General features: G+C 34.4%; 2 protein-coding genes across 3 annotated transcripts in view; both read right to left on the reverse strand.

Moving 5' to 3' along the window:
• ERCC5 (ERCC excision repair 5, endonuclease) overlaps positions 1–4,975 on the reverse strand; it is a 36,408-nt gene extending 31,433 nt beyond the window's left edge. The window contains exons 1-2 of the mRNA XM_044669339.1: positions 4,888–4,975; positions 1,936–2,111 (exon numbers count right to left, since the gene is read on the reverse strand). Of these exons, the coding sequence (XP_044525274.1) occupies positions 1,936–2,111; positions 4,888–4,975 (264 nt within the window). The remainder of the gene's footprint in view (positions 1–1,935; positions 2,112–4,887) is intronic.
• A 4,170-nt stretch (positions 4,976–9,145) lies between these two features.
• BIVM (basic, immunoglobulin-like variable motif containing) overlaps positions 9,146–26,406 on the reverse strand; it is a 43,361-nt gene continuing 26,100 nt past the window's right edge. Inside the window, exons 7-10 of one of the 2 annotated variants that reach the window (XM_044670541.1) lie at positions 14,776–14,908; positions 13,285–13,368; positions 12,529–12,625; positions 9,146–10,861 (exon numbers count right to left, since the gene is read on the reverse strand). In XM_044670541.1, the coding sequence (XP_044526476.1) occupies positions 10,568–10,861; positions 12,529–12,625; positions 13,285–13,368; positions 14,776–14,908 (608 nt within the window). In that variant the 3' untranslated portion in view covers positions 9,146–10,567. Of the gene's footprint in view, positions 10,862–12,528; positions 12,626–13,284; positions 13,372–14,775; positions 14,909–26,406 lie in introns of both variants that reach the window. The other variant, XM_044670540.1, reaches the window with a different exon arrangement.

Raw genomic sequence — 26,406 nt, forward strand, 5'->3', positions numbered from 1 at the left:
TAAAAACAGAAAACAAGCACAACTTTTCTGTTAATAATCATGTTTGTCACAAAGTATGAGACAAGTAATTCAATTGAACAACAACTCACTAAATGTCTAGTATGTAAAAACACTGGAGATACCAAGATTTTTTTTAAAGGCTCAGTTCTTTTCTTTGAAGAGCTTAGTCTATGAAAAAGAAAAGAATATGTAAATGATTAAATACAAGGCAGTGTGTATTGAGGGTAAAGGAAATCTCTATAGTACTCAAAATTTCAATATATAAATAACATTTTCAGCTGGGGATAATTATAAAGGCTCCAGAGAAGTATCACCTAACCTAAGTCTGGAAGGAGGAGAATTCTAAAAGGAAATAAATAAGGAATACATTCTGGTACCTTTAAGGGATGACCTATATAAATTACTGGAAGTTAAATATGGAATATCAAATTTGAGAAATACCAGTAGTCTAATACAGATTGAACTTAAAGAATGAACATTAGAGCACTGTGAAATGAAAGGGATGATTAGGTCAGGAGTCAACTGTAGGTATCTCTAAATGCCAGGCTAATGATTTTATACTTTGTCTCAAAGGTCATTGAAGCTAGGAGATGGCATGTTCACAGCTGTCCAAATCGAATCATTTTACTTTTTCTATGAGTTTAGCAGCGAATAAGAAGAGATCAAGGATAATATATTGAGAGGATGAGAAAAATAAAATTAAGTATATGAGGATTTCTTTGTACTATGTATAAAGTGAGTATTAAAAATATAAGTATATGAAATGAGTTTCTCTATAACATGAATTTGTTGAATTTACTCTTCACTAATTCCTTTACTTTCTAGCCTTTATTTTAAAATTCTCTTTTCTCATACTTGAAAATACTATAAATTCTTCAACTTAGTCCTTAAAAAATATATACTTTGTCCTGCAATTTTTAATATGCTACTGTCATACTGCATTCTCTCAAGGACTTTCAGAATGTCCATATCTGACACTGCTTACAATAAATCATTTTCCATATAACATATTTATGGACAAATGTTCCAATTTACGTTCTGTAATTATCAGGCACAGAGGATAAGATTAGATAATATTTGTAAATGTCTTTACAAATACTTTTTGTTTAGTTGTTTTTCAGTCATGTCCAATTCTTCATGACCTCATAAGTAGTTTTCTTGGCAAAGACACTGGAGTGGTTTGTCATTTCCTTTACCAGCTCATTTTATAGTTGAGAAAACTGAGGCCTAACATGCTATATAAAAGCTATTATATAATAATAATAATAATAATTGTTGTTATTATTATTATTATTATTTTCAAGCAAATGACCTCAATTTTCTCAGTAAAGTGGTGTGGTCAGTCATTTGATTGGAGGAGATATACAAATAGCTGAGAGAATACCTGAGAGCTCAGAGGTGAAGATTTGGAACAGCCCCTTGGAAGGGTAGAAAAGGAGATCTTTGAAAGAATAATTTCAGCAGACTCAAAAGTAAAGTCAGAAGCCATACTGCAAAGTGCTGAAAAGTAAATGGGTGATGAGATTCAGCAATGACCAGAAGGATTACTGTGTAGTGGTAAAGGCCAGTTAGAAGTTTAATAATGTGAGTCACAGTAGATTCAGTTCACATAGTATGGTGATTTCCTCCAGAAGCAGGAAGTAGCTCATAAGTGAGAGTAGAGAAGGCCATAGAGAAAAAAGATTAGGGCAAAAGGGAGAAAGCTAGAATAGTTTGTGCAGTTACTATTGGGAGAAAGAGTAGGTAAATGAAAAATAAGGCAGTGGGAGAAACAAAATGGGGATCTGTGATCAGAAAAGAGTATTTTAGAATTCCACCACCTTAAACTTCAAACAATTACAGGTAGTAAAAAGGTCTAAGGATGGGGCCAACTCTAAATGACGATGTTAAAAAATGGAAATGGAGGCTAGGGGAGTTAAGAAAAAAACCACATACCAAAGTTTGTTTCTTCAACAGTGGTGCTTCCCCATCAAAAACAAAAATTGGTCGAATTCTGAAAAATAACAGCTTGCAAAGTCGATGAAACAAAGTAAGAAGATGGGCATTTTCAACTGAGTTTCCATGTCTGTCTCTGACTCCTTTAAGTGCTTGATTTAACCAAATACTAATATCTGTAAGAATCATCAATGGAAAATGCTTTCAAATTTTTAAAAATACATTTAACACTCAATGGAAATCAACTACAATGTAAACTATTTATAACTAGTTTATTTAACTGCTTGATCTACTGCTACTATCTACCAAACTGTTTTTTTTAATCATCTCTGAAACCAGAACCCAAAAGTCTTACTTTAAGCAATTAATTTATATTTTTATATAACAATGTTTCTAAACTGAATTTGTTTGTGCTCTGGTAAACATTTATTAAAAAGGCACTAAACATCTACTTCATAAATCATATGCTGATAACTGGTAGAGCTCTAAGAAATTTCGTAACTGTTCAATATCTGACCTTTAAAAATCTAGTTGTTTAATAATTCATTAATTTACTAATTGTGCATAAAACAAAGGGATTTATACGAATTGCTGTTGTAGGAATAAGTGATGGGGGGAAAGGACTGGACCTATAATTTCACTGGTGTGCAGGTCAGTATCTTCTCTCCAACTTAGTGTTAGAGAGTTCCCCTGAGAACTAAGAGGTCAAGTGACTTGTCCAGCACCACAAAGACAGTATCTGTCAGAGAATGAACTCTAACCTAAGCTGTTCTGGCTCTGAGACCAGTTCTCTATAGCCAGTGCAACATACTGCATTTCACACTACAACATTTCAACTAAAATCAATAAAAATACAAAAAAGTAATTATATCATCATAAGACTTAGAGCTACAAGGTACATTAGAACCCACTGTCTAATTCCTCTCATTTTAGAGAAGGCAAAGGAAGCATAGAGTGACTTGCCCAAAGTCTCACAAGAAGTACTTAATAAACAACAAAGCAGATCAATTTTAAGTCTTACAATTAGCCTAAATATCGAAGAAAGCATAACTAAACTAAAAAGGGGGGGGGAAGTCCATAAAATTAAATGAGCTGAAATATTTTGAACACAAAAATGTTTCTAATTACACCAAAACCTAAAAGAGTAAGAAGATTCAATGGCTTCTTACTTCTATTTTATTCTAGAAAGATTATGTATTTGTAGGAAATTAATGTACCATACTAATGAGCCATAGTTTCTACAAGATGTTAAATTCTAAAAGAGAAGGTAAAAAAATATTAAGTGGCTTTAATCCTACAGCCAGGTCTATATTAGAAGAGGTGAAACATATACAGCACTTTAATGGGTAAAAAAAAGCACTTTCCTCACAACACTACTGTGAAGTGGATTTACTTATAAAACAGCAAACAGACTCAAGGATATAAAATAAGTTGTCAAGATCACAAAGACAATAAAAGGGAAATCCAAATCCAGCACCTGTCATATTGTCATAATGTCTCAGCATCGAGCTAAAAAAACCACATTTGTAGTCATCTCAGTCACTTGAAAGTGAATTAAATCACAAAAATCTGAAAGTGTCTCAGAAACCATCTTTTTCTACTTTTATAGGAATTACCTCTACAACTTCTCTACCAATTGGATTCATCCAATTAATACATGAAGGCATCAAATAAGAAACCATTATATCCTAAGGCCATTCTTAAATAATTCCAATTGGAGTTTCTCCTACTAAGTCTAAATCTGCCTTTTTGCAACTTTTACCCAATCCTCCTGGTTCTGCAAACTGTCCATTTAATTTGGTAAAACTGGCTATATCTTTCACCAGAAATGTTTTAAACAATCCAAAGATCAGTAATTTGAATATCCTAGTTGCTTTAGCTTTATTCTTAATCTGACAGTTTTTCTTGGGGGGGGGGGGACAAGAGGGAGACAATATCATCAGATGGTATTCTTTCTGCTTTTTTTCAGTATTATAATCAATTTGTCCTAAGTGAGAACTTTAATGCAAGATAAATATACCCAAATAGTCAAGCTTATTTTTTTCAAATGAATGGCATTAAAGAATAGTGTCTTCATTTGTCATTTTTAACTGTTATGGAACTTTACCTCATCCCGGCCTTAACCTACAGTGCTAAATAAAAACCATTAGATGTGGCAAGCATAGCACCAGTAGCCCTGCTTTTAAAATAATACAAATAAATAAATAAAATTATCTCTCTCCCTCCCATATTTTGGAAGGAAATCTATGGCTCTAGATTAAGAGGATCTGGATTCAAATCCCACCTCTGACATATTATGTTTGACATTAGGCAAGTCACAAGTCACAACCTCCATGGGCCGCATTTTTTTTTTATCTGTAAAATGTGGGAATTGGACTAGTTGGCCACTAATACTCCTTCTAGCTGTTTATCTATGAGCTATGACCTAGAGATGAGTTTGGCAAATCTAGAATCATATAGCATACATGTGCAGTGAAAGAACGCTGAACCTAGATTCACAGAGCTGAAATTTAAAACCACCTTTCTGCCACTGTGACAAACCTCACTTTCCTCACCTATAAACTGAAGAGGTTTGAACCCAATAATCCCTTTCAGTTCTAGATCAAAGATTCTCAGAAATAGAAAGCAGAAAATCTGATTTTAGGATGTAAAGAATGCTTATAATCCTAATGTGCCCCAGATACCATTCATAATTCAATAAAATATCACTTGTCCAAGAGATTAAAAGTTAATTAGTATTTATTAAGCGTCCATTTTGTGCCAGACACTGTGCTGTGCAATAAAGACACAAAGCGTCAGTTAAACTAAAATGCATTAAACAAAATTATAGGATCTTATGGTTGGAAGAGATCTTAAAAACCTAATCTAAACCTCTCGTTTTATAAATGATGTAGTCATACAGCCAAAGAAAGCATTCCCTGCCTCATGAAAGCACGATGATTTTAAGGATACCAACAGCAAGAATTTTTCCTTCCAGCGTTTCTGGATTTATCTGTCTTCCAGAGCATTCAAGCAGCTTCCAAAGTCCCTGGACTCCCATTGCGTCTGGGTTTCCTCAAATCACCTTTATAGAGGCCGAGCTGTTAGAAACAACCTGTAAGTGCGTTTTGGATGTTTGAGATCCTATGCTGTATGCTACCTTCTAGCAGGTCAAGGCGCTGTCAGGCGCTGGGTTCCTGGGGCAGGAAGGAGAGAGTAAGAGGCGGTGGCCAACAGGGAGTAATCTCCAGAACCATCACTACAACGCTACGCCTTGACTTCTTCCAGTTCACAAGAAAAGGAATAAAAACACTCAGGCCTAAGAAATGGAACAACTTCTTCCCAGCAGCTAGTTGAACGAGTTCTTTCCTTATTCTGTCCCGCACTCCGTTAGAGTAAATTCAGGATTGGGAAGAAGCAAGTGACCACCAGGTGTCCCCAGCACCTCACCTTCCAGGTGGCTATCAGAGACCTAGGCAAAGCCTTTGGAACTGACGTTAATGCAGAGTCTCCGACTTCCGCAGGAAGTTACGCCCATCTCCGTGAAGGAAGTCCTGCCTTATCACTCTCACCAGCCCAATCATCGCCTTCCGTCTCAGGTTACGTAACGTCGCGCAGAGAAGCGAGCTTACGCAGGAAACGTCTTACGAGCAGGAACTTACGGAAATTGTGGGTTTTTTTTCTCTATTGTGTGGCGCCGGATGTTGACCTTCACCTAAGACGTTCCTCTGATCGCCGCTGTTATACTCCATCCCTAACATTGAAGTGGGCGTGGGCATGGGCTTGGGAGCAGCTAAGGTTGGCAGTTAATGGCTTTGGCAGTTATGGTTTCACCTTCCCAGAGTCCCTTCCCTGTACCCCACCTGCTGCTCGCCTTCTTTATTCTCCTTCCCCACCCCCACCTTTCTTTTCTTCCTCTAGGTTCCAGTTCCTCTCGGTTCCAATTCCTCACCCATTTCCCCGCCTTGGGAACTTGAGCATTTTCCCTTCTTGGTTCACTCTCCCTAGGCAATTATTTCCATACCAAATTGATTTTTTGTTTTTTTGAGGGCGAGGATCAAGTCTTATTCACTTTTATATCGCCCCAACTCCTCATTCCTCTACACGGGTGGCCCGATATTATGAATGTTTCGTTCACTGAAACATAGTGAAGCACTCTTTTTTGGAGAGGATAGCCTCCCAATTTTTTGTACTCAGCTGACGAAATGCAAGCAAGACAATTTTTTTAATTGGAAAAAAAGTTTTTATAGAACTGCATATTAATATAACGATAATTGAATAATATAAATGAAAACGCCTTCCCCCTTCCCCCCCCCCCCCAATGGCTCTGGGAAAATAGCTTTTGTTAAATGAAGAAGTAAAAATAAAAAAGAACAATGAACCTTTTTTTTTACTATCTTAAACGGAGTAATGGAAATAACTAAGTGAAGCGAAAATTTAGCACAGATGAGGAAAATAAGGAAGCTAAGTAATTTATACAAGGTCACATTTTATAAAAAGCTCTTGAGACTTGAACCCTCTGTGTCAAATTCAGTCCTCTTTCTGCTGCTGTGTGGTTCTATCTATTCCAATGGATTGATTAAGAGTAGAACTTATTGTCTTTGTATGACTCTGTGCCTTGCTCAACAATTTTTTAAGTGAATGAATGAAAATTGTAGGCTGTTTGAGACTCATTAAATGGGAACTGAACTCTGATAAGTCCCAGGATTGCGGTACAAAGGTATGTTTTCTGAAAAGATATTTTTGAAGTTTTCTGACTAATCTGGCAAGGTCCAATCATAAAGAAAATTTCTCAAAATATAATAGTGGAGAAGGGAATAAATACGGAATATGATGGAACTGAGAATTTTGCTCAGAAATCTGAGTGAAAGAACAGAATGATTAACCAAGGTGTTCATGAACTACAATAGTTCTTAGACATGGAACATTTCATTTTTAGATGTTCTGTTTTTCCCCCTAAGAACAAATAAAGAATATGTAGTTTATTTAGGAAGAAAAGGCCTTTTCACTCTTTGCTCAAAAAGTTACTTCAGAAACTCTTCAGTGTAGGATGGCAGGCATACACTATTGTACTGCTGTTGAAACTTAATTGCCATTCTGGATGTTTATTAAGGAAAGTGACTAAACTTCATACCAATTGACCCACTGATCCAATTAGTGGCCATATAAGAAACAAAAGAAAAGAAATAAATTTTCATGGTACAATGAAAAATGTTTTGGATTTGGAATCAAAGTACCTAGATTCAGATTCCTAAGGACATTGGGTGAGTGACTTCAACTCTGAAATCTTGAAAAAGAGATTTTAATAAATAAATAAACAAATAAATAAATGAGTAAGTACGTAAATGAATAAACGAATAAATAAATAAATAAACAAATAAATAAATGAATGAATGAATGAATGAATGAGCGAATGAGCCTCAGTGCCTGGCACATTAAATGCTTATTCCCTTCCCTTCCCTTTAGTCTCCTATAAAATGATCTGTACTAAATGATTTCTAAAGTCCTTTCCAGCTCAAAAATCTGTGGAATAGGGATTGGACCTGTCATTTCATTAGTTTTGAGAACACCTGGGTAAGTAAATTCCTAGTGCCACTTGGGACATTCTCTGAAACATAGTCTTGGAAATTTTTTCAGGCTACTGAGAAAAAAATATCTTGCCCTGACAGTATGTCAGAGATACATAATCCAGTACAAATATTTGAAAATGTACATAGTAGCACTCTGTGGTAGCAAAGAACTAGAAATAAAGTGTCTATCAACTGAGAAATGGCTCAAGAAATATATACAAATGTATACATACATTTAAAGAAATGAGTAAAACCTAATAAGGAACTTAGCAAAAAAGGGGAAACTTTTATCAGTTGATATAGAGTGAAACAATCAGAATCAAAAGAAAAATGTATACAGTGACTAAACTAATATAAATAAAAATATCACTAACAGGAAATAACTGTACAACTGAAAAACCAACAATGGTCCATGCAAATAGTTAAAGAAGTGTTGCTTCTCACCACAGAGAAGTGGAGATGTAGCATATAAGGACTGAAAAGTATATACACATCAGATACCATCACTGTATGGGGCGTTTTTCCTTCTTTTTTTATCTGTTACAAGAATTGGTGTGAATCTGGAAGTGAGTATGGGAAGACCTTTCCAGAAATGACAGTTATGTAGAAATAAAGACATTAATAAAACTTACTTTAAGGTAATATTTTAAGAGAAATTAGTCAGGATGAATAATTTAGAAATTAGTCAAGATGAATAAATAGATAAGTACTAGTGGAAATTTAGTGGGTATAGTGAAGCCTTTCCAGATATAGAAACAAAAAAGACATTAATAAAACAAAGTATTTATTTTTAAAAAGACATATCAAATAAATAGGTTAAGTACCAGTAGCAAATTGAACATCCTTAGGACAGTGGAAAGAGAACTAGGCTTGGGGTCAGTAAGACTAAGTTTAAGCCCAGGGTCTTCCATTAATTAGCTAGTTAATCATTGCCATATCATAATTTCTCATCTATGAAATAGGTATAAAAGTCCTTGCAATCAAGCATTTAAGTACCAACGATATTCCAAGGATTATACTTTGCCCTCATAGGATAGTAATGATTGAATGAAAAATTATAAGGCACATTTTAACCGTACGGTACTTTATAAATGTAATTTATAATTATTCTTTAGTTTCAGTTTCTCTGCTATTTTTATTTTTTCCTCATTTTTGCTCAGTTGAAATAAATTATATTTTTTAATCATCCCATTTTATTAAGTCCTGCAGAAATGTATTAGTTATGCCAGATTATGAAACGTGTTCCAGGATACACCACATATTTAATTATGTCCCCTAAGACATGTTTAGTCTTTTAGATAGTCCTGGTAGTGACATGATAAAAGAGCTTCATCTTAACTCAAAACTAGTTAGAAGGACTTAAATGATTGAACAAATTATTATTGTTGTGATTTTCCTCAGACCTCAGATTTCATCTGTATAGGGAATTCCTAAGTGAGAAAATCCTTGTGCCATTATAAATCTGCAAATGTTCTGAAATGTAAGATTGTAGAAATCTACCTGGGGCACTGAGAGGTCAAGTTACTAGCTCAACATGCCATAACCAATTTATATCAGTATCAGAACTTGTAACCAGGTCTTCTTGACTCAGACTAGCTAAGTATTTACTAATAAACTAAACTTTAGAATTATTGAATAATAAATGGCCACGTTCACAAATATTCACATGACTAAAAGTAAAAAACAAAGCTTTATTTGAACAAAGTTTTCTAAAAGTTCCAGTCTTAATTAACAAAATCAGCAACTTACAAATCCTAACCCCTTTTATTTAAACATAGTGTTCCCTTTAGAAAAAAATGAGCATTCTATTACCATATTCTCATTTGCAGAATACACAAGTGGATAATGGACATGGAATTTAAGAAAAAAAAAAACTAGGAATCAGCATTTACGGGTGGTACATTTTAGATTAATTGCCAAATCTTGCCCTTTGCAATAATGAAAGTATTTGTACCCCCAAAAGACCGTTGAAAAAAAAAAGAGCAAGAAAACCCCATCTTCTACAAGTTGGCAACAATGGGCATAGGGTTCAGAATTTCTCCCGTGAGAATGAAGTGAAATCCATACCTCAGGCTTTCATTTTTGTCTTAAACAATTGCTTTATGTGTCAATTGATTATGTGGATCAGAGTCAGAGACTCAGCAGCAGATTCACAGTTAGAGTAAAATTGAATCAGTTGACAATTAAAACAAGAGCCTAGTTGCACTGAGCGGCCTAAAGTTTCCTTAATGCTTTGCTTATATTAACTTATGTCTCCATCCTATAGTGAGAACAGTCAAGTCCTAGGAGATCCCATTCCAAATAACTATGTAGTAGTTTGCCTTTTCAGACACCTAACCCATCCCCCCCCCCAATTAAATAAAAAATCTATAAGCCTCATGGATTAATAATAGGATTCAGAATTCTAATCTATGTTTTACAGAAATTTCCCAAGTCAATAAGAGCAAGAGTATACTGAGTCAATGGACTAAATTACATCCAAGATGTTTCACTTATGTCTCCTTTTTGGGATTTCTGAAAAAGATTAACAAGCGAGAAGTGTGGTGGTAGTGATACTGATACTTGTATAGAGAACTACCAAAGCACATTGGACAATTTCAGATGAGCCTTTATCAATATACATCTTAGCTAAAATTAGACACTGATAGCTCTATCAGCTACACTTTTTAAAAGGGAGGATGACCTACTTTTGAACTTAAAAGCAGAATAATCTTCAATGACCATTTTGAGAAAAATTATTTTAAAATTTCATGCTTGGTTAAGTAGTTCATATTTTGATTATTAAATATACTTTAATTTGTTTAGACAGCAATCACAGTTTGTTTTGGTTTTTAAAAAGAAATTGCTTTCTATTTTGACTGCTTATTTACTTTAATTTTACAAGAACAATACTCTGTGCTTATCTTTTCACATATTTAAATCAGTACTCACAATCATACACAAGCTTAGGTACTGAAAAACTACAAGGCTTTTTGTCCCACGCAATGAGATCTATTCATACATAACACAAACTTAGTAAAACTCCTTATTATTGTATGTCCTACTTCAAGTTTTCATAAACATTTGTGCAGTACCCAACCCATTTAATTGTTTCCATCATAATCATTATAACCCAAATAGGCACTGTTTCTTCTTTCATTAATACTGGACATCTTCTTCCATGCTGACTCCTGATGAAAACTAGCACTCAAAGATCGGCCCAGACGCCCATGATGCTTCTTAGAGATATTGTCTTCACTCTCGGATTTGGCAAGTCCCTGTGTTTGGGCTGGAGGTTGTAGTTCTTGTCGAATATTTCCAAATGGGAAGTTCCAAAGGCCAAATCTTTGCCAATTAAGTCTCTGAAAGGCTATGATGCAATGGAGATTCCCCCCTACCTAGAAGACAAATATTCAATTCAGCAAATAGATACTGAGCACCTAATATACAAGTTCCTATGCTAAGTGCTGAAAAAGATAAATAAAATTCAGTCCCAACCCACAGGGAATTTACATTTTACTAGACTGGAAGAGAAGATTTTTTTTGAGGGGAGAGGAGATCAGCAACTCAGGGTTTCAGGAATTTTCCTGGAGCACTAAGATTAAGCATCTCACTTATTTAGCTAATATGTGTCAGAATCAGAAGTTGAATACAGATCTTACTGCTATTCATTATGTATTTCTGCCTCTCTACAGATGAAGTAAGATACATAAAGAAACAAAGGCTAATGCAAAAAGGAATATAGTAAATGACAAAATAGGGTCTTTGAGTGCTTGGACTTTATTAAGACAAAAAAAGGAAAATTACATAGGCAAAGGTGCATGTCTCTTTTGATAAAATTTAATAATATCAATAACATCTGTAAAAAGTAATTTGAGAAATGTATCAAAACTACATTTCCCGTGATCCAACATGGTCCAACTGGTTTCCGTTTCCGACGTCTTGACGCAGGGGAGCGCTTAAATCTCGTGGGTTAGGAGGGAGTGGCCTCTTTGGCGAGTAGGGCTTCCAGGAAACAGGAGACAGTATGGAGGCGGCAGTTTTGAATGCTTACAAGCGCGTGGTCTAATGATTTTATCTATCAACATGGCTTTAATTAAAATACTAATTTATATTATTATACCAGCCTTTATCATTTTTCATTTTATACATCTTATAGTAATTTATAAATGCTGTCACATTTGATCCTGGGATATCTGGGAGGTAGATGTAAGTATTTTTTTTTAAACCTTTACCTTCCGCCTTGGAATCAATACTGTGTATTGGCTCCAAAGCAGAAGAGTAATAAGGGTAGGCAATGGGGGTCAAGTGACTTGCCCAGGGTCACACAGCTGGGAAGTGTCTGAGGTCAGATTTGAACCTAGGACCTCCCATCTCTAGGCCTGGCTCTCAATCCACTGAGCTACCTAGCTGCCCCCAGATGTTAGTATTGAAACTGAGACACAGAGAGGTTAAGTGACTTGCTTAAGATCACACAGCTCATGAGTGTCTAAGACAGAATTTTAACTCGGGCTTTCCTGACTTTGTCCAACACTACATCCTCTATACCACCCAGTCAGGCATGGTTAACTGTGTGGTCAGAGTGCCTAGGCACTTAATAAATGGTTGTTGGCTGACTGATTGACTAAAACTCTAAAAACCCCCTGTAATTCCCCTTTCTTTCCTCCTACCTGCCTCAAAAGTGCGATTCCCTTCTCAGATTCCCCCACATTTTCTTGGCTCTCTTCCCACTAATTGCCTTTTTTATGTTTGATCAATGGTCCAAAGCACTTCTCAACCACACTCCTTTCACAGAGCAGTACAGTGCCCACCACAATGATACTTCCATTTTCTAGATGCTCTCTCTACCCCCTTATCTAAACAAGAAGAAATCCTTTATATCTCATTTAATTCTCCCCATGCATTTTGTATTTTTCTCACCCATTCTAACTACCTATTTTTTTTTTTTTGCTAAGCAATATTTTAAAGGACTAGGGGGAAAAATTAACAATCTCTAAGTCTTTTAGCCTGCATGATATTTTTTGGTTAGTTGGCAAATGCATCTTCAGACAGAATCTTGTCTTACCTTCTTTGTTTTTCTGTACTGTAATCCCCTTTCTAAGTGTCGAATATCGAGGTATTCTGGATTTTGAGTGTTAAGGTCAACAACAATATCTGCCCATCTAGAGTTAAAAAGAAAAGTAGAAGTTTTAAACAACTAGTGTAAAATTTTAATGAATTTTTAAATAAATTACTACAGTGTTAACAATTACTAGAATATAAACTCTTTGAGGACAGAAACTATTTAATTTCTGCCTTTTTATCTGAGTGTCTTTAGCAGATGCTTAATAAATGTAAGATTACATATTGAGAGTTGGAAAGGACCTTAGTAGTCATCTACTCCAATACCATTGTTTTACAGATAAGGAAACTGAGGCTCAGATATACTAAGTGAAATGCCCAAGGTCACTAAGGAAGTAAGTGGCAAAGATAGGATTTAAACCTATGTATCCTGACTCTAGTTCCAGAACTCTTTAAACATTGAGTCCAAAAATGTTCGTTGAATTAAATGAGGTTTACCATGCCAATACTTCAGTTTTTCAGATTATTCCCTTATTATTACAAGACATAATATATTATAAGCATTGGTCTTCACAATAATGTGTTTTTAAATCCAAAAATCTGGGTAAATAATTGAGTTTCCTAAAATAAAAAAAATGGCATAATACACACAAGATGATATTTTCACATAGGATTTTATACAAAAGACTGTATATTTTCCTTTAGTTGCAGGCAGGCCCAGATAAAGAGTTAAGTATAATTCAACAGTAAGTTAACTTACTTTTTACAGTGAATGCTAGGATGTTTTCTACTTGGCTCTCCTATTAAGATCCAATATTCTACTTCTTGCTGCAACAAATGACTTCTGCTAATAAATACAAAATACATTTAGAATAAACTCAGGACACAATATACACCAATGCCTTATTCAAAATGTAAGTCTTAAGTTCCTTTGAGATGTCTACATTAACTATAACAAGATGATAATTTGGTTCCAATGAAAAAATATAAATACTACTACAGTAAGCACTAAAAACTGAGAAAGCTGTAAGAATTTAGGCACTGTAAAATGTCTGACAAATACTGGAAATTTGGCATAAAATTTAGTCTCATCTCATCATGAGACTAGAACTAGAAGAGTTGAGACATACCAGCTCTCAGACTCTGAAAAAAAAAAAGAAAATATCATATTCATCTTTGTGATTTTTTACTGAAGATGACTGCAAGTTTAACAAAATGTCATGGAAGTAATAGCCCTTAAAGGGCAAAGGGTCAAAAAGGAAAGTCAGTCATAAATGATGGAGATTCTATTAAATAAAGTGAAATTACATATATATATGTATATATATTTTGTATATATATATATATCATAGAAATAATGGAAACCCCATCTCAATATTTTTGTTAATGCTGAGGATGCATTTCAATAACACATGTCATTGCCAGAAACTTCCCATTAAAGAATATAGGCAGCAAAGGGATTTGTTTTAGGATGAAGACTTCTTCCCCTCACCTTGAACAAATACTTCCCATTGAGAAGTGAACTGTGACTCCCTGCTTCTCTTAAGAAGAGATTCTGCCATCCTCAGGAGGGTATATTTTGATAACAAAAAGCATATGTGGTCATGGATATGTTCCCCAAGAAATGTTATTCCCATAACCAAGCCACTTAAGCAGTTCATCCTTCAGCCCAGTCTGGGATTTACTTGCTGTTTATTTCCAATCATTACCATCAACCCTAAAGAGTTCAGATTACATTATGTCTCCATGATGAATTTATTCAAATGGATGCTACTCCCAGAGGATTCCTTATCAATGACTTTTGTCCTCCTTCCTCAGCCAAAATCCATAACCTAATATTTCACTGGTTCTCTTAACTACGCAAGCATATCACTTCAATCTATCATAAAAAATCCATTTCTCTGTAGTTAAAACATAAGAACTAGGTCTGACATGCCTAACTTTTCCTTGTTGATAAACTCTTTGGAGGTGGTTTCTGAGTCGTCTGAGGTACTTTTGTTTTGAAGTTTCCCCAGAGAATCCTTTCAAGATTATTTTTTCCAGTTAAGGTTTTTTTTCCAATTAAAAGCAGACAAAAGGAAATTGAAAAAAATTATAAATAGATTAAATAGCAATCAATGTGTAATCAAAAACAAAACTTGGCACTGTTTTGAGCACTTAGCCAGTTGCTATAGAACTAAACCAAAAAACAGACAGCTTTCTGCAAAAGAAGCATGATCCCCAATGAAGAATTCACATTAGTAATGCTTACCTGTATGCTTTATTAGCTTTAACTGGTGTCGCTTCAAATCCAATCGGACAAAAGTAATGATTCTGGCAATGATAAATGTAAGCCAGTGATTCATCTTTCAGTCCATGTGTTAATTTTGATAATGCTCCTGAAGCTACAAAGAGAAAAATACCTGAGTCTCTATAACATAAGTGGCAATGTTTTACAAAAATTTCTATGAGAAAATGTCATTTGGTATACAAAGAAAATTGCTAGACACATTAGCAAAGGATAGGCTTCCAGAAGTTTCACTTTTTTGCTTCCATTTTCAGAGAAAAAAGTATTTTAGTCACGATAACTTCATAATTTTAAACTGAAAGTGAGGAATACTAAACTTATTTACCAGCACATTGTTAGTAGAACATGTTCTAACAGTCCATAAACTTTAATCATCAGTACTGTACTTATTTCCCCTAATTTACAAATCAGTGTAAATCCCATAAATCCACAGGCACTTTCCAACATGCAAGCTCCTGCTTCACATAAAGAGAACTTCTACTGTTTCTGAAGAGCTACAGATTGGAGGGGAATTCATCTTCTAAGTGTTGAGACATAAAAGCCTCTTTAAGGAGATAAACCATCTTTTTGGCAGAAGCAGCAGTAAGCTTCTTACCTTCTCAACCTTTTTACTTGTATGTTTCTGACATTTATCTGTTGAATTACAGCGGTGTATTATACCAAGAAAATGGTTCTTACCAAACCTCAGAACTGAGACCACCAAAAAATAAAAAGACCTGAAACCACCAACTAAAGTTCGATTAACTGGTATTTCCCATCAAAAACTAAATTATTCATTAACCAAAAAGTCCATTAAGCCAGAAATACTAACAATAACTGAAGGGGATGATCAGCTTCTAAATCAGAATAATAATAAAGATGGCAGTTAATTGATTTTGTGGCTGCTAAAATAGCTTAAGATATCTAAGAAAAGCATATTTAATGACTTCAGCAAAGAACTAAGGAGACAAGGAATGCTTACTTATAGTCTTCAGCAATACACAGACATTCTCTAGACCCTTATACCTTAGAATCATTTTCAATGTTACAGAGCAGCCCCTTCCATAGGTCTTTGTTGATAATTGTAAATCCCACCAAGAGCATCATTACATCACACAGGGGCTCTTTCTCCTACAGATTTGTTTATTTCATAATTAGAATAGCTAAGGAGGCTTTCTCAATTAATGATAAGGGTCTCCAAATGCCCTATTTGAAAATGATGCTATGCTAAATACACAGAATGCTTAAAACAGTTAAATTCACAATAATTTGAGATTTAACTAATCGCACCATAAAAATTAAGTGTTTAAAAAAATACATTGCCCAGATTATGACCTATTGCTACACAAGTAGCCCATTTAATTTATTTGCATATGGACACACATATTCACATATCTATTTAAATACACAACACAGACAAAAGCTTAGACAACCACTACACCAATGGACAACAAACTGTGTTTAGAATTGAGGAAGTAAATAAAATTAGGAAAGACAGCATTTGGGAATATTTGCAATATTTTCAATGTTCCCAAACTGCTCCTTGCAACAAAAAAACATCTCTTTAAGGAGATCTTACTAATGATTGAACACTAAAATCTTTGGAGAGTCCAAAATGCAGGTGATTCAAAGGACAAGACAGAATACATATAGATAAGCTCTGATATGTTACTTATAATTAAGGATATGCAAGATCAAGAAAAAGGCAGACTAGTCAAGGACCAAAAGTAAGAAAAAACAGGTTGACAGAGAGCCTAGGTGTTATATTGCTGCCTCTCAAAATATTAAAAGGATCTGAGTATTACCACCAATGCGTTAGGTGATTCCCCTGTGTAGAATTTATATAAATTTATGCATAGAAAATTAATGCAAAATGAAATGTGGAATAGCTGCTATCTAAATTACTAAGAGGAGTTTCCAATGAAATCATGGTAAAAAAAGGCCATTATGTACATTTTATTTTAAAGTCCAAGAATATAAAAAAGTAACACATTATAGTAATATAAATGAAAAATGTACACAAGAGCTAAAACATATCCAATATTACATGGAAGAAACTGAGTGTTCTATTTTCTGTAACTGGTATTCTCCTTGGAAAAGTTGCAGTTTTTTGACAAAATGCAAGGAATGGCAATGATCTAATTCATAAATAAATTACATGAGAATTAAAATTTTTATATACCTAATATTTAAAGATGTAAATGAAAAAACCAAGTGGAATCAAGTACCATTTACTTGGTATCTGTTGAAAAGGAAAAAACAATGTAGAAAAGGAGAATGATAACAGAAATAGAGTAAGTCTGGTGAAAAAGCCAATTGTGGGGAGAAAGGTGAAGAGCAAACAGGAAGCAAAACAAAAGATAAAAACTATTAAAAAGGGGTAATAAATTCTACTCATTAATCAAAATTGACTAAGGAGTATTAAATCCCTACTATGTACAAAGTACTATACTAGATATTAGAATATAAGATAACACAAGTTTGCCCTTAAGGAGCTTTCATTCTCCTGGGGAGATACATGTAAACAGATAAATATAATCAATCCAATTTGAGGACAAGAGGGCACTAACAGCCAAAAGCATCAAGAAAGACTTTCTATAAGACATGTCAGGATATGATTCTAAAATGAAAGGAGGAATTGTGGGAGGTAGAGATTAGGAGGGTGGGCATTCAAGGCGTTAAGGAGAGCCAGTGCACAAAGTCACAGAGGCAGGAGGTAAAATGCCAAATTTGAGGGAAATTGTAAGACTATTTGGCTAAAAATGTGGAGTTCTGAAAGGAGAAAGAAGAATAAGGTGAAATTAGTCTGGAAATGTCGAAGCCGACTGTGAAAGGCTTTAAAGACTAAACTGAAGAATTTGTATTTTATCCTTGTGTAATATGAATCTGTTACTCTAAAAACTACGATCCTCAGCAAAACTATAATTCCCAGCACCCCATTCTCTTCCTGTCATTACATGCTGACGTAGACAGAATATAAATTCTGTAGAGTTCTGTCTCTCACTCTCTTGTCTTCCTGTTCACGGATTTAGTGGAGCAGGGATTTTTGAGCAGGTAGAAAAACTTAGTCATGTGGTTCTGTTTGGTCAGATAATAAATTTTATAAAAATAATACTTAAAGTATCAGACATTAATTTAACTCTTACATTCTTGAGCAGAAGAATGACATGGTGAGACTTAATCTTTAGGAAGCACAAAGAAATGTGAGTCATAATTTTACAGGTAAGAAGCTGAATCTTTGAGAGTTTAAATGCTTGCCCAGGGTGCTAAATTATAAAGTACAATAGAAAATATTATCATTAATACAATAAGGTGTAATACAGCCCACATCCCATGCCTTCCCACCTCTGAACCATTGTTTTGTGCCCTCACACTCTCCTAACCACCTTCAATCTACTCTACCTTTTGATGCCTAGCTCAAATGTCATCTTGCTACATGACATATCTGAAGTTTTCATGAAGCCCTCAGTCCAGAAGCTATCTTTCCCTCCTCAAATTTCCAGAGAACTTTGTTTAAACTTTTCTTATGCATTTTACATTATGGTCATTTGTGTACATGTTAAATGCCCCAACTAAGCTGAAAACTCTATGGGAGCAGAGGTGGTATCACTTATCATCTTATCCCTTCAAGTGTCTGTACATAAATAGGTACTTAATATGTGTTTGTTAAATTTAATCACATTAAAGGAATATTAAATTTACTATGCTGTTATGTTAGAAAATATTTAATGTCTCATTTGCATTTGAAAAATAAAGAAATGCTATAGTTCAATTGCCTCAGTCCTATTTCCATAAAGCTCTACTGCATGCTAATACTATTTGACTGCACTTATGATTCAAAAATAATTCTTCAGTGTATGGAAAGAAGTATAGTTGTACCTAAGAAAGTAAAAAATTTTCCATAAACACAAAAGTATTTTTGATATACTTCAGCTCTATTATTGCTACTAGAAGTGCTAGAAAGCAAGAGTATGACTGAATGCTTCATTTCTAAATCATTCACATCTTTAATAGGTGTAGACTAGCATTAGCTATGAAATATACTTCTTTACATTTAGTAAGTATCTAATAGTCATATTCTCAAGTCATAAAAACTTCAAGGCCCATCTCTTCATACTGAACTGTTACGTTGCATTTTGATTTTTCAAAATTAAATTCAGTCAATAAGCATTTATTAAACATTTACTAAGTTGCAGGCATGGTGATAAGCTCAGAGGGACTGATTCTTCTATTTTGACATAGATAGGAAGTGGAAAAAAGGAAGTGGGGGAATAAAATAAACTGCTTACGTAGATCCAAGTTCCAATTCCTTAACTTCCCTATTACCATCAAAGAGTACTGTCATATCCAAGATCCCCAGGCTTGCAACCTTGAGGTCCTCCTTAACTCCTCACTCTCTCTCACCACTTCCACATCCAGTCTGTTGTCAAGTCCTGCCACTTCTACCTTCAAACATCTCTTCATATCTATCCCCTTCTCTCCACTCAGAGCCATCATTCTGGTTCAGGCTCTCGTTACCTCTTTTCTGGTTGGGCTTCTGGTTGATATCTGTTCCTTAATTCTTTCCCTACACAGCCAACAGAGCGATGTTCCTAAAGAGCAGGTCTGACCATGTCCTTCGCATATTCAGTAATCTCTAGCATTTCCCTATTATCTCCAAGATCGACTATGTTTTTTGGCTTTTAAAGCCCTTAATAATATGACTTCTTCTTACCTTTCCATTTTTCTTACATCTTATTCCCTTCCACGTACTCTGATCCAACTGGCCTCCTTGCTATTCCTCACACAAAATACTCAATTTTCCACTCTATGTATTTTCACTGGCTATCTTTTATGCTTACTCATTTCCACCTCCTGACCTCCCTGGCTTCCCTCAAATGACAACTAAAATCCTACTCTCTACAAAAAGTCATCCCCAGTACTCCTTAATGCTTCCTTCTGAAGTTATCTCCAGTTTATCCTGTCCATATTTTGTTTTACACAGGTGTTTGCATGATGTCTCCCCCTATTCTACTGTAAAATCCCTATGGACAGGGACTATTTTTTTTACTGTATTTCTTTCTCTGTAACATTAGCAATTATCACAGAGCCTGACACAAAATAGGTGCTTAATAAATGCTTCCTGAATTCATTTCACTTCAGATTTTAGGATAAAAATTACATAATATTACATTTAATTCAACAAGTTTAAAAAAAAAAACAGTAACCATTTACTATTCACATAATGCTGTGTTGGGCATTAGAGGAGATGCAAAGTTTAGGTAAGAGACTATCCTAGCCTTTCTAGAATCGGTGACCTATGATGCAAATACTTCAAAGATCCATGATTTCATTGATGTATGTACTTCTTCCACTGTTGCAGATCAAATCTATAACTCATGAAACTATGCTTTGAGATGCTTTCATGAGTTGCTGTAAACAAAATAATTCATCATTTGGTGGTTGACTGCCTGGTGAAGAAACAATATAGTTAGTGGGTAGCATCCTGGATATGGAGTCAGGAAGACCCAGATTTAAACTATAATTCTAATACTTCTTAGGTACCTGACCCCGTGCAACTTCCCTAAGATTCAGTTTCTTCACCTGTAAAATAAGAGAATTGGACTATATGTTCTCCAAAGTCCCTTCAAGCTCTAATCTGTGATACTCTCAGAATTTACCAGGTCCTGGGATTAATGGCATAAAGTCCATCACCAGTCCTAGACTCAAAGTCTTTCTAGACTTATAGGAGCTTCTGGAGCTTTAACTCCATTTGGCATAGCCTTTAAGACACAGAGTCACCCACCCTCCATGACAACTCATCAGAGTAAAAATGATATGGAGTCACATTCTTCCTCCAAAAATTTTAAGATCTACTGATGTGGATCTCCTTCCACAAAGATTGCACCAAACATACTTCTATGACTTCTGTAGATAATCACTGAGTGATGGTGGCTAGAATTTCCCACCTGAAGCCAACCAGGCAAAAAGCTATAATTTATTTAAGTTGGGCCTTAGAAGCAGTCTATAGTGATAGTCAAAGACTATGCAGATTTCCAAGAATTGAAAAAGTTTGTGATCATTTAAAATCCCTGGCTCACCTTCCTACCACAAAGTGACAAAAGAGTAGAGCTCTGATATACATGCAAATAGCTATGATGAAACAAGTGTAAATGCATAACAAAAATATAAAACAAGATATGCCTACATATACATATGCAAAAAATGGAACACTAGGATTTTCTGAATATTTTAAGCTGGTTTCTTTTATTTCAAACATAATTTAACATCATTATTTTAATTATCTACTGATTAAATAGGCCTCTTGAAATAAAAGATGAAACTAATGTTCTGCTAAGCCACTGGCACAAGTTTTTACTTTATTCTCTTTGAAAATATTGGGTCACTATCATATTCTGACTACTAATCCTGCATGTTGTCAGAAAAAGGGCTATTCTTCTACTTGGTACTTATTAGAAAAGTAGTGAAATGCAACTAACAAAGTAGAAAAGGTCCTTCATAAAGTATTAAGGAAGAAAGCTTGAAAAATCCAAGAGGCAAAATTCCTCACATTAGATTAGTTGCTTTTTTAGATTGTAAAAAATGTATTTCAGGGGCAGCTGGGTAGCTCAGTGGATTGAGAGCCAGGCCTAGAGACAGGAGGTCCTAGGTTCAAATCTGGCCTCAGACACTTCCTAGCTGTGTGACCCTGGGCAAGTCATTTAACTCCATTTGCCTAGCTCTTACCACTCTTCTGTCTTAGAACCAATACAGAGTACTGATTCTAAGATGGAAGGTAAGGGTTTAAAAAAATGTATTTTATGTAAAACGAATCTAATTGCTCCATAGCTCCTGATAATCCCTAGCTATCATACGTATAACTCAATAGTTTCTAGATTTTGTAACAACATCAATATAATGAATCATATAGGTGGACTCTTTCTCATATAAAAGTATCTTGGCTCAAAATCTTGTAGACAACAGTAGAAAAATGAAAAAAATAAAATAAAATAAACCAAGGACATCAACTAAAGGTTAAAAAATATGGGAAGAAACTATGACCAAAGTAAATATAAGTAGAAATAATCAAAGATGTCTCAGACCCACATATCACGGTTTTAAATTGACAAAAAATTTAAAATAGCAAAGATGAATACAGTCGTTGTCCAGTTGTTTCAGTCAGATATGACTCATGTCTCCAATTTGGGATTTTCTTGAATACTAGTTTTCCATTTCCTTCTCCAACTCATTTTACAGATGAGGAAACTGAGACAAACAGGGTTAAGTGATTTGTCCAGAGTCACACATAGTGCCTAAGACCTAACTTGAACTTGGGTCTTCCTGACCCCAAGCCCACTACTCTATCCACTTCTATCACCTAGCTGCTTTATAGTTATACAGTACTAAATGATATTAACTTGCTTATATTAAATTAATTCCTAGAAAGTTTTAAAGTGTTAATTTCCAAAAAAAGTTTAAAGTCAGGCAAGTATTCAGACCATAAAAGTATCCCTCACTGACACTCCTAACAAACAGCACTGATTGGAATAGGAGACCTGGGTTCAAACCCTGCTTTTTATACTCTACTTCGTGACCTGGAGCAAATCACTTAATGGAACTCTATGAGCTTCAGTTTCCTCTATTATAAAATGAGAGGATTGGTTTCACGGCCTCTAGAGTGCTTCTCTCCCAGGTTTAGATTTATAATTGTACGTAAAAGTAATTCAGATGGATGGTTTTGTTGAAAACTTAAAAGGACACACACACACACACACACACACACACACACACACACACACACACACTACATGGCACAGTGTAAGCAATTAGTTCAATTGCTTCACTTTAGAGAGGAGAAAATAAAAGCACAAAGACTTAATCTTATACTTATTTTAATTGAACTTATGTAGACTCTTAAGCCAATTCTTTTCTAAACATTCACAATCATTTTAAGGATTTGTTTTAGAATTCTGTCAGTGATCAATACACCATGTTCAGTGGGGTATAGTTTCCAGAATCACATTTTTTTGGAAAGCAAGACAACATTTCCCCTGTTTTCAAGCCTTTTGACATCTCTCCCCGACTATATGATTTTACAAAAAATTATATACAAAAGTTCTTTCAATACTCCAAGATGGAATTTGTCTAGGATTATAGTCCTGAACTTATTCAAAGCATCTAGAATTTCTCCCTGTGTTTCTCTATCTCTCTGTCTTTTCTGTCTGTCTCTTTCCCACTACCATAGACTTTAATATCATTTTTTAAATATGTGTTCTACCTATTCTATTGTGAGAGTCATTTTCCCTAGTAGAGAAGACAAGAACAAAATGTCCTCTGTCTCAATGTCACATAATATTTTTAAAAGTCTATTTTTTCACAATCTATCATCTCTCTAAACCCTGAGTTTTCTTACCTTGTTTTTTATTCTAAGCAAAATTTTTTTTAAAAAATTACTCTTTGCATTAACATTTTTTTTAAATCTAAGCTTCCTCTGACCTTTAAGCACTTTGTGCTATTCTCTATCTACCATTCCTGTACTATCCTAAAAGCCTTTGATTATGTACCAATTCTATCTTTAAAGCATTTCTTTTTTTTTAAACCCTTAACTTCTGTGTATTGGCTCCTAGGTGGAAGAGTGGTAAGGGTGGGCAATGGGGGTCAAGTGACTTGCCTAGGGTCACACAGCTGGGAAGTGTCTGAGGCTGTAAGCATGTCTTTCTTAAAACTGGACTTAAAGGTCTCTGTGCAGCCACATCAGCTTCTTTAGCGGAATCCTCCTCATTTCTTCCTCATTAATACAATTGAAAATAGGGATAGACCAATAGGCAACTCCTCTTAGGCATAAAATGTAAAGAGTACAATTAAGAACATGGATTAATATTAAATTTTGTAAATTAACCTAGTTTTAATGGTAGAAAATGCTGCACCTTATGATAAATAGGTATTTATTTTGTGGTAGGTTATCACTTGTACTAATGTGAATGTTCAAAGTCTCTGGTATACAGGAAGTACAATTTTTTAGACACTGATGGATGTCATTTTTGACCCCTGACCAGGATGCCCAAGTACCTTGTGCCAGCTTTGTTCCTTAATATTATTCAAGTGGTTACTCCAAATTTCATTCTTCCATAATCATTTATTTCTTAGTCATTAGGAACTATGTCACATGTAGTTTTCCTAAAGAATATTCTGAAATTTATTTTCTGAAAGTTTAAGCATATTGCATATATTATTCAATACTGTCTCTCTACTACTATGAATTCCAAGATGGTAAGAGTATTTGTTTGTTTTTAAATATCCCTTGAGCAATACAAGAGTTTTCAAATTTGAAACACAATAGTAATCAACAGAATTGGCCTAGTTGAATCCATAAAGTATTTTTTTGCTTTTGCTAAATTTCATTTACTGAGATATGAAAATGTCAAAATATATAAAATATTCAAAAGGAAAAGGAGGAAAGAATATCCATTCAGCTAAAACCATCCAATTTCCCCCTAAAATACAGAATTATTTCTTTCATTGTTTAACTGAAAATTTGTTAGCTTGTATCTAATTGAAAGGCAAGTAATTCAGGAAAAGGCTTAAATTATTTTAAATTTTTTAATGTAATGTAATTTAATTATTTTAAAATATGCTTGAATATCATAAGTATATTTTCATTTCAAAGCATTTTATATTTCAATCAATTTTTGATGTATGGAGCAAATGTTATCTATATTTTGGAAACAGTCACAGGTGTATTAAGAGATTTATCTAAGGTATTACAATTAAATCAAAGGGAATCAAAATTATATCTTGCTATCCACCATTATTTTCTTTCTGAGATATAATTTCTCTTTTATTAAATAGCTAATATATTTAATAGAAGGTAATTTCCATATTTCTCTATATACATGTATAGTATTTATATATGTGTGTATAAATACACATGTGTATACATATATACATATTATTCTCCTCTCCAGGAGAGAGACAAACATATATACATATAAAATATATCAGTCTATATTTAGGTATCTATATGTATATATACCCACACATCTAAGTTAGAAGTGCTTAAAACCATAGACATACTTTGGCAATGAATGTAAAACTCTGGTGAGAAAAATTAAAAGTATCTATAGGAATAAAAGTCTTTCTAGAGATATTGGAGTTGTGAGGAAAGAAAATGCAAATTTTTGAACCAACTCTTAAACTAATCAGACCTAAAAATTTTATTCTGAAGTCCCAAGTGCTAACTTATGTAGCTAAATGTTAAGTCAACATAATTTCTTCAGCACCAATCTAGGATCAAATATTTCTCTACCAAGTATTGAGGGAAAGAAAGACAGGCTCTGGGAGAAGGTGGAGAAGAGGATTCACAGAAGAGGAAGGAAAGAAAGATAATGAATAAATGAAAGACATTTTTATAGCATAGATAGTAGCAAAATAGCATTACATACTTTGCAATTAAATTAGAAAAGCCTGGTATTAAAAGTTTCCAGGCTCCCTGAATGTACCTTTATAAGAAAAGGAATTGGTGAGAAAATGGTACTAGACATCAAGAAGACAAACTAATGAATCAGGAAACCTAAAGAAAGTCACAAGTGTAGAACAAGTTGTACTATCTTTTAAGAAATCAAAATCAAATAAGAATAGACATGCCTTTTCAAGAGTACACAAAAGAACAAGAAATACTGAGAAGGAAGTATAAAATGGAAAGAAAAAGGTAAAGAAAACAGAAAACCACAAGACATTAAAACTTCTATGAAGAAAAGGTAACAATAACTAAAAGGGGAAACTGAGGACTTTTTTCCTTTTTATTCACTTTTTAACAGAGAAATAGGAAGAAATGGAAATCCAGTTTTTTGCCCACTGACCAGGAAAAAAAAAAGAAAAGATAATTAATTGGAAAGGTAGAAGCAGATGAATAGACTTGGGGTAATTTTAAACATATAAATGTCAGTAGAACCAAGAAACATGCATCCTAAAGTGTTAAGGGAATTTGCTAATAAACTTACCGAACCATAAATATTTATTTTTGAAAAGTCATGAAGAACTGGGGAGGTACCAGAATATTGGAAAAAAGCAAATGCAGTACTGATCTTCACAAGAGGAAGAGAAGAGATGCTGGAAGTTACCATCCAGTAAGTCTAACGTCAATTCCTATTAAAATAATGGAATAGAATCTTAGAGTTGGAATGGACCTTCAGAGGTCATATACATTTCAGAGAGAAACTTTGGAATTCTAGAATGTTGTACCCTAAACTTTCTCTGATCCAGGACGCTTCTGTCATTTGATTACATCCTAAGGATTGTCCTTTCCCCGACACATAGTAGCTGATGAATTTTTAAATATGACTTCTCTTTTTCCTCACAATTCATAATGAGCTGTATCTCTCTAATTTCACAATATCACAATGTACACTGTCACTTGGGATCTTTTCAAATGTCCCATTATAATGTCAAACTTGATGCAACATCAGTCAGTCCATTTTATCCCGAGTCTGTTAGCTTAGCCCCATAGTTCTTCCTTACTTCCTGAATTATGGCTGCTACTTCTATTCAAAAGACCAAAGGATTGGTAAAAATTCTTAGTCAGGGATGGCCACAGCTAGGCAAAGGTGACAGAGAACAATCTAGTAGTCCTACCCTCTC

This window comes from Gracilinanus agilis, chromosome 3 (genome assembly GCF_016433145.1).
Source record: "Gracilinanus agilis isolate LMUSP501 chromosome 3, AgileGrace, whole genome shotgun sequence".
Lineage (NCBI taxonomy): Eukaryota > Metazoa > Chordata > Mammalia > Didelphimorphia > Didelphidae > Gracilinanus > Gracilinanus agilis.